This window comes from Mytilus trossulus, chromosome 3, assembly GCF_036588685.1.
Source record: "Mytilus trossulus isolate FHL-02 chromosome 3, PNRI_Mtr1.1.1.hap1, whole genome shotgun sequence".
NCBI classification, from domain to species: Eukaryota; Metazoa; Mollusca; class Bivalvia; order Mytilida; family Mytilidae; genus Mytilus; species Mytilus trossulus.
The window spans coordinates 89,269,955-89,278,974 of NC_086375.1; the positions used below are offsets into that span (position 1 = coordinate 89,269,955).

General features: G+C 38.5%; 1 protein-coding gene and 1 pseudogene across 2 annotated transcripts; one reads left to right on the forward strand and one right to left on the reverse strand.

Annotated features, from left to right (window-relative positions):
• Positions 1-70: 70 nt before the first annotated feature.
• On the reverse strand, positions 71-3,564 carry LOC134711132 (serine-aspartate repeat-containing protein F-like; annotated as a pseudogene).
• On the forward strand, positions 3,268-9,020 carry LOC134712783 (uncharacterized). 2 transcript variants are annotated; one of them, XM_063574641.1, is made up of 2 exons: positions 3,268-3,414; positions 6,672-9,020. In XM_063574641.1, exon 2 carries the CDS (start codon positions 6,777-6,779, stop codon positions 8,295-8,297), a length of 1,521 nt encoding a protein of 506 aa, XP_063430711.1. In that variant the 5' UTR covers positions 3,268-3,414; positions 6,672-6,776; the 3' UTR covers positions 8,298-9,020. The 2 variants fall into 2 exon arrangements, with proteins under 2 accessions (XP_063430711.1, XP_063430712.1); XM_063574642.1 differs by lacking the exon at positions 3,268-3,414 and adding an exon at positions 3,500-3,655.

A 9,020-nucleotide genomic window follows, 5' to 3' on the forward strand; every position in this document is an offset into this window, starting at 1 on the left:
TCTGTCTTGTCATCGTTGTCAGTCTCTGTTTTATCATCGTTGTCATCACTGCCTTGTCATCGTTGCCAGTCTATGTCTTGTCATCGTTGTCAGTCTCTGTCTTGTCATCGGTGTCAGTATCTGCCTCGTCATCGTTGTCAGTCTCTGCATTGTCATCGTTGTCAGTCTCTGCCGTGTCATCGTTGTCATAGTCTGTCTTGTCATCGTTGTCATTCTCTGTCTTCTCATCGTTGTCATTCTCTGTCTTCTCATCGGTGTCATTCACTGCCTTGTCTTCGTTGTCATTCACTGCCTTGTCATCGGTGTCAGTATCTGCCTTGTCATCGTTGTCAGTCTCTGTCTTGTCATCGTTGTCAATCTCTGCCTTGTCATCGTTGTCAGTCTCTGCCTTGTCATCGTTGTCAGTCACTGTCTTGTCATCGATGTCAGTCTCTGCCTTGTCATCGTTGTCAGAGTCTGTCTTGTCATCGTTGTCAGTCTCTGTCTTATCATCGTTGTCATTCACTGCCTTATCATCGTTGTCAGTCTCTGACTTGTCATCGTTGTCCGTCTCTGTCTTGTTATCGTTGTCAGTCTCTGTCTTGTCATCGGTGTCAGTCTCTGTCTTATCATTGTTGTCATTCACTGCCTTGTCATCGTTGTCAGTCTCTGACTTGTCATCGTTGTCCGTCTCTGTCTTGTTATCGTTGTCAGTCTCTGTCTTGTCATCGGTGTCAGTATTTGCCTTGTCATCGTTGTCATTCACTGCCTTGTCATCGTTGTCAGTCTCTGTCTTGTCATCGTTGTCAGTCTCTGTCTTGTCATCGTTGTCAGTCTCTGTCTTGTTATCGTTGTCAGTCTCTGTCTTGTCATCGGTGTCAGTATTTGCCTTGTCATCGTTGTCATTCACTGCTTTGTCATCGTTGTCAGTCTCTGTCTTGTCATCGTTGTCAGTCTCTGCCTTGTCATCGTTGTCAGTCTCTGTCTTGTCTGTCAGTCTCTCTCTTGTCATCGGTGTCAGTATCTGCCTTGTCATCGTTGTCATTCACTGCCTTGTCATCGTTGTCAGTCTCTGTCTTGTCATCGTTGTCAGTCTCTGTCTTGTCATCGTTGTCAGTCAATGTCTTGTCATCGTTGTCAGTCTCTGTCTTATCATCGTTGTCATTCACTGCCTTGTCATCGTTGTCAGTCTCTGCCTTGTCATCGTTGTCAGTCTCTGTCTTGTCATCGTTGTCAGTCTCTGTCTTGTCATCGTTGTCAGTCTCTGTCTTGTCATCGTTGTCAGTCTCTGTTTTATCATCGTTGTCATCACTGCCTTGTCATCGTTGCCAGTCTCTGTCTTGTCATCGTTGTCAGTCTCTGTCTTGTCATCGGTGTCAGTATCTGCCTCGTCATCGTTGTCAGTCTCTGCATTGTCATCGTTGTCAGTCTCTGCCGTGTCATCGTTGTCATAGTCTGTCTTGTCATCGTTGTCATTCTCTGTCTTCTCATCGTTGTCATTCTCTGTCTTCTCATCGGTGTCATTCACTGCCTTGTCTTCGTTGTCATTCACTGCCTTGTCATCGGTGTCAGTATCTGCCTTGTCATCGTTGTCAGTCTCTGTCTTGTCATCGTTGTCAATCTCTGCCTTGTCATCGTTGTCAGTCTCTGCCTTGTCATCGTTGTCAGTCTCTGTCTTGTCATCGATGTCAGTCTCTGCCTTGTCATCGTTGTCAGAGTCTGTCTTGTCATCGTTGTCAGTCTCTGTCTTATCATCGTTGTCATTCACTGCCTTATCATCGTTGTCAGTCTCTGACTTGTCATCGTTGTCCGTCTCTGTCTTGTTATCGTTGTCAGTCTCTGTCTTGTCATCGGTGTCAGTCTCTGTCTTATCATTGTTGTCATTCACTGCCTTGTCATCGTTGTCAGTCTCTGACTTGTCATCGTTGTCCGTCTCTGTCTTGTTATCGTTGTCAGTCTCTGTCTTGTCATCGGTGTCAGTATTTGCCTTGTCATCGTTGTCATTCACTGCCTTGTCATCGTTGTCAGTCTCTGTCTTGTCATCGTTGTCAGTCTCTGTCTTGTCATCGTTGTCAGTCTCTGTCTTGTTATCGTTGTCAGTCTCTGTCTTGTCATCGGTGTCAGTATTTGCCTTGTCATCGTTGTCATTCACTGCTTTGTCATCGTTGTCAGTCTCTGTCTTGTCATCGATGTCAGTCTCTGTCTTATCATCGTTGTCAGTCTCTACCTTGTCATCGTTGTCAGTCTCTGTCTTGTCATCGTTGTCAGTCTCTGTCTTGTCGTCGTTGTCAGTCTCTGTTTTGTCATCGTTGTCAGTCTCTACCTTGTCATCGTTGTCAGTCTCTGTCTTGTCATCGTTGTCAGTCTCTGTCTTATCATCGTTGTCAGTCTCTACCTTGTCATCGTTGTCAGTCTCTGTCTTGTCATCGTTGTCAGTCTCTGTCTTGTCGTCGTTGTCAGTCTCTGTTTTGTCATCGTTGTCAGTCTCTGTCTTGTCATCGTTGTCAGTCTCTGCCTTGTCATCGTTGTCAGAGTCTGTCTTGTCATCGTTGTCAGTCTCTGCCTTGTCATCGTTGCCAGTATCTGTCTTGTCATCGTTGTAAGTCTCTGTCGAGTCAACGTTGTCAGTCTCTGTCGTGTCATCGTCGTCAGTCTCTGACTTGTCATCGTTGTCAGTCTCTGTCTTGTCATTGTTTTCAGTCTCTCTCTCTCTTGTCAGTCTCTGTCTTGTCATTGTTTTCAGTCTCTCTCTCTTGTCATCGTTGTCAGTCTCTACCTTGTCATCGTTGTCAGTCTCTGTCTTGTCATCGTTGTCAGTCTCTGTCTTATCATCGTTGTCAGTCTCTACCTTGTCATCGTTGTCAGTCTCTGTCTTGTCATCGTTGTCAGTCTCTGTCTTGTCGTCGTTGTCAGTCTCTGTTTTGTCATCGTTGTCAGTCTCTATCTTGTCATCGTTGTCAGTCTCTGTCTTGTCATGCCTTGTTTGTATGACATACACAGGTTTTTTTAAGATTTTTTAAAAATATTTTCCTTTGAAAATGCTCAATTAGATTGAAAACCAAAGTTAGTTTTAGGATGTAACGAAGAATTTTCTAAATAAATATACATCTTCGAATCGAAAGAACAAAATAAGAACCAAGACAATAAGATTTTCCCCGTTTACACCATACATACCTAGATAAGTGTTTTTTTCTTGAAGTAACCTTGACAGTATATATACTAGTATATCGATAACTTTTTTTTTATTCAAATTTAAAACACAACTGCATGTCATTGTTACTGTTTAGGCTACCTGTATTAAATCCAGTTTCAGTTTTTATAATGTATACCTATATTTGTTAGTGCGTGGCAGCGTTTTAAAAGAACATTTGGTGAGATCAGGGTGTTTATATATAGATTGAACAGTACTTCAATTTGATGGAATTAGTTTTATAGGTAGGTTATTATTCCGTAATATTTTGTATAGAAACATTTTACCATTTCCAAACATCTATTTGCTAACGTGTTTGGTCTTGTACAATAGAAGGAAAGAATATAAGAACGGTTAGGTCGGGAAATCATGTTATGATATTACATGTATATCATTCTTTATGCATTTAATATATTTATTGATGTCATGGTTTACTTCTGGTTCACTGGTTGATATATATGTTTCGTTTTCCATGGACAATCAACGGTTAGTAATTAGAGGTATTTAAGTATATTTTATTATGTGACAAGACAATACATAGACTTATAGCAAGCTATTTTATTATGTGACAAGACAATACATAGACTTATAGCAAGCTATTTTATTATGTGACAAGACAATACATAGACTTATAGCAAGCTATTTTATTATGTGACAAGACAATACATAGACTTATAGCAAGCTATTTTAAGACATTCAATTTTATGTTTTGCTTTAAAAAAAAAATTTGTTTAGCACTTGAATGAAAAGATGAAAATGTGTATGAAATTAGAATAATCAGCCACCCTTGAATTTCAAGGCCATATCCAGGGTTTCTTACTAAACTCGGTATTATCGGTACATCTATGCTAAAATCTTATGGCATTTAAATAGTTATAAAATAATCTAAATGAACAAACCTTAATAATCAATAATTTAAATGTGTACATTGTTGTTAAAGCAGTTTTGATATAGCATTAGCATAGTCAACTGCAAAGTAAAGCGTATGTGTTTGATTATATTTAACAGAAAAACTATAAAAATAGAGGCTCTCAAGAGCCTGTATCGCTTACCTGACTCTACTTGGGTTTTTGAATTCATATAAAAAAAGATAAAATTTGGCTACAAAGTAACAACACTTGGTCAGCACCAGAAAAGAAACATTCATGCTATGTTTGGTTTCATTCCATTCAGTGGTTCTCTAAAAGAAGACATTTGTATGCATTTCCCATAGGGTCCTATGTTACCCGCTGACGGCCATCTTGGATGATGAATCGGCTACAAAGTAACAACACTTGGTCAGCACCTCATAGGTAATATGCATGCCATGTTTGGTTTCATTCCATTCATTGGTTCTCTAAAAGAAATCATGTCCATGCATTTCCAATAGGGTCCTATGTTAAACTAAGTCCCCCTCTGACAGCCACATTGGATGATGGATCGCTGGCTACAAAGTAACAACACTTGGTCAGCACCTCACTCATAAGGAACATTTATGCCATGTTTTGTTTCGTTCCATTCATTGATTCTCTAAATGAAGTCATTTGTATGATTTCCCAAAGGGTCCTATGTTAAACTTACTCCCCCGCTAACGGCTATCTTGGAAGATGGATCAGCTACAAAGTAATAACACTTGGTCAGCACCTTATAAGGAACATTCATGCCATGTTTGGTTTCATTCCATTCATTGGTTTTCTAAAAGAAGTCATTTGTATGCATTTCCCATAGGGTCCTATGTTAAACTAAGTCCCCCGCTGGCGGCCATCTTGGATGATGAATCGGCTACAAAGTAACAAATCTTGGTCAGCACCTCACAAGGAACATTCATGCCATGTGTGGTTTCGTTCCATTCAGTGGTTCTCTAAAAGAAGTCAATTGTATGCATTTCCCATAGGGTCCTATGTTAAACTAAGTTCCCCTCTGGCGGCCATCTTGGAAGATGGAGCGGCTACAAAGTAACACCACTTGGTCAGCACCTCATAAGGAACATTCATGTCATGTTTGGTCTCATTCCATTCAGTGGTTCTCTAAAAGAAGTGATTTGTATGCATTTCCAATAGGGTCCTATGTTAAACTAAGCCCCCGCTGGCGGCCATCTTGAATGATGGATCGGCTACAAAGTAACAACACTTGGTCAGCACCTCATAAGGAACAATCATACATGTTTGGTTTCATTCCATTCAGTGGTTCTCTAGAAGAAGTTCAAAATGTTAACGACGACGACGACGGACGACGGACGACGGACGCCAAGTGATGAGAAAGGCTCACTTGGCCCTTCGGGCCAGGTGAGCTAATAATCAACCCTGAAAAGACACATAGTCATTTATTGATATCAATCCACTGATCATGATCAACATGGAAATAAAAGTAGATCATGTTATCCCTTACTCTTGTACATGCTGAAATGTCTTGCCTTCTTAATTACTAACCATTGATATCATGTTGATAGTCCTAAATATAAAGCTACAAATATCACATAAACTTAATATGATCCAAGAAAATGAGGTCAAGGTCATATAACAATCATTCAATACACTAAATGTAGTTGACCCTTGCTTATAGTTTCAAAGAAACAGACTGAACAAAGAAAACTAAACTGACCAATGAAACCGAATATAGTTGACCTATTGCATATAATATTAATAACAAAAGACCAAAACTCAAAAACTTAACTTTGACCCCTGAACCATGAAAAATTCATGTTAATGAGGTCAAGGTCAGATGACACCTACCAGTTGGACATGTACACCTTACAATCATTCCATACACCAAATATAGTAGACCCATTACATACAATGCAAGAAAAACACACAAAAAACACAAAAACTTAACTATAAACACTGAACCACGAAAATGAGGTCAAAGTCAGATGACACCTGCCAGTTGGACATGTACACCTTACAATAATTCCATACACCGAATATAGTAGACCTATTACACACAATGCAAGAAAAAGACACCAACACACAAAAACTTAAACACTGAACCACGAAAATGAGGTCAAGGTCAGATGACACCTGTCAGTTGGACATGTACACCTTACAATCATTCCATACACCAAATATACTAGACCTATTGCTTATAGTATCTGAGATATGGACTTGACCACCAAAACTCAACCTTATTCACTGATCCATGAAATGAGGTCGAGGTCAAGTGAAAACTGTCAAACGATTATGAAGACATTGCAAGGTACGCACATACCAAATATAGTTATCCTATAATATTACTCATAATAAGAGAGAAATTGACATTACAAAACAAAATAACTTTCAAGTACTAGTAGTCACTGAACCATGAAAATGAGGCCAAAGACAATGGGCATGTGACAGACGGAAACTTTGAAACATAAGGCATCTATTTACAAAGTATTAAGCATCCATGTCTTCCACCTTCTAAAATATAAAACTTTTAAGAAGTTAGTTAAAACTGCCGCCGCCATCACCGGGTCACTATCCCTATTTCCAGCTAGCGTTCTGCGACAAAATTCCCGCACTGATGTATGCGATATTATATGTTGTAGGTCATTCAACTTAGTCCTTGTTGGCTTGTCACGGAAGTAAAGACGAACGTGGTGTGAAATGTAAACCGACGTTTCTGGAAAGAGCAGGACGATACATTAATACCGATGGAAGATAACAGAACTTGTGAAAGCATTTCGATTAAAACAGCGTGCGATGAGCATGGAATTGACCTTGAAAGTTTCTGTAGGACGCATGATGTGGCAATTTGTAAGACCTGCTTAACATCTCGCCATGAGAAATGTTCTGACTTTATTATCTCTCTAGTAGAGGCAGCAACAAACGCTAAGACATCGATAGCTCTCGAGGGAGTATTGGAATCAATTGATGGAGCCTTAGACCAACTACAACGTATTATTGAAGATTGTGGAATGGTCTCCACAAATATCGAGGAACAAGAAAAGAGCGTTCAAAAATCGGTACAAAGTATACGATTTACAGTAAACAAACGAATAGACGAACTTGAAGAAAAACTGTTAGCTAATTTGTCAGAAACAAGAAATAACTATAAGACGAAAAACGAAGAGATTATTACAAAATTAAGCAGAAGGAATGATGAAATTAAACGACTAAGAAAACAAACAGTCCAACTTAAACGTTTCGACTCTGATATCCAAGTATTTCTTGGTACGCGTCAGATTGATAAAATAGTCCATGAAGAAATAGAATATGTCAAGATGTCGCTGGGTTCTATACGCAAATACACAATAGAAATAGAGGTTAACGAAGAATTGACCTCAATGTTAGAGAATATAAACTCCTTTGGAAAAATAAAAGTCAATGAAAACGCTGTCAGTATACCGTTTATATTTGAGAACATTGACCAAGCACAGACACAACTATATAAACCAGTACGATCCGTTCACAATACCACAGTTAATTTCCGAAGCAAGTTTTCACTTAAAGGACAAATAAAGAACTCGGAAATCACAGGAGTAACGATTTTACCAAACGGTCATGTAATGATTGCAAATTACACCAGTGACAAAGCAATTCTAGAATATAATGATACAGGTCAACACATCCGGAACATTCCCGTCTGTGGTATGGCGTATGATGTAGCTGTAATAGATGGAGAAAGTATTGCGGTTTCTCGTGGCGAATCCAAACGCATAGATATTGTAAACATAGAAAATGGCACTGTCATTAAAACAATAGATACCAAAGGGTCATGTTGGGGTATCTCATGTCATGATAATAGAATCTACGTCCTAGTAGAAAGCGAAGGAATAGTTGTGATGGATAAATCGGGAAAGATGTTTAATACAATAAAGTGTAACGTGTCCTGCTTCGATATTGTTGCATGCAAGGACAGGATTTACTACACAGACTATGTGAACAACACAATCCATTGCTGTAGTATGACAGGGGATGAAATATGGGTGTTCAGTGACAAATATCTGGTCTATCCTAGGGGAATATCTGTTGATAATATCCAGAATGTGTTTGCAGCAGGACATGTGTCTAACAATTTATTAATTATACAGAATGATGGAAAGGTTAGTAAGATGTTACTTAGCGAATCTGACGGTCTGAATCATCCGGTTCCAGTGTGTTACAATAAAAACAAAAAAACATTATTTGTATGCAATGACAACGGAGATGCCACATTTTACAACATTGTGTAGAATCAATGACAACGGAGATACCACATTTTATAACATTGTATAGAATCAATGACAACGGAGATGCCACATTTTATAACATTGTGTAGACTCAATGACAATGGAGATACCACATTTTATAACATTGTATAGAATCAATGACAACGGAGATGCCACATTTTATAACATTGTGTAGAATCAATGACAATGGAGATGCCACATTTTATAACATTGTGTAGACTCAATGACAATGGAGATGTCTCATTTTATAACATTGTGTAGACTCAATGACAATGGAGATACCACATTTTATAACATTGTGTATAATCAATGACAATGGAGATACCACATTTTATAACATTGTGTATAATCAATGACAATGGAGATGTTACATTTTATAACATTGTGTAGAACCAATAACAGCGGAGATGCCACATTTTATAACATTGTGTATAATCAATGACAATGGAGATGTCACATTTTATAACATTGTGTAGAACCAATAACAGCGGAGATGCCCCATTTTATGTTCAGTATACAAATGGATTGACATAATAGAAAGGTTGACTTTATAATAATGTCTGCTATGCCCACTTTCATTATTTTGAAATGAAAAGTGGTAGTTGTTATTGAAAGTTCTATCGAATTATAAGAGATTTGATACAGAAAATTGTTATCAAATGACGTGTTTTGTTTATGAATTTGATATACCGTAACCATGATATATATTTAAAAAAAAAAAAAGAA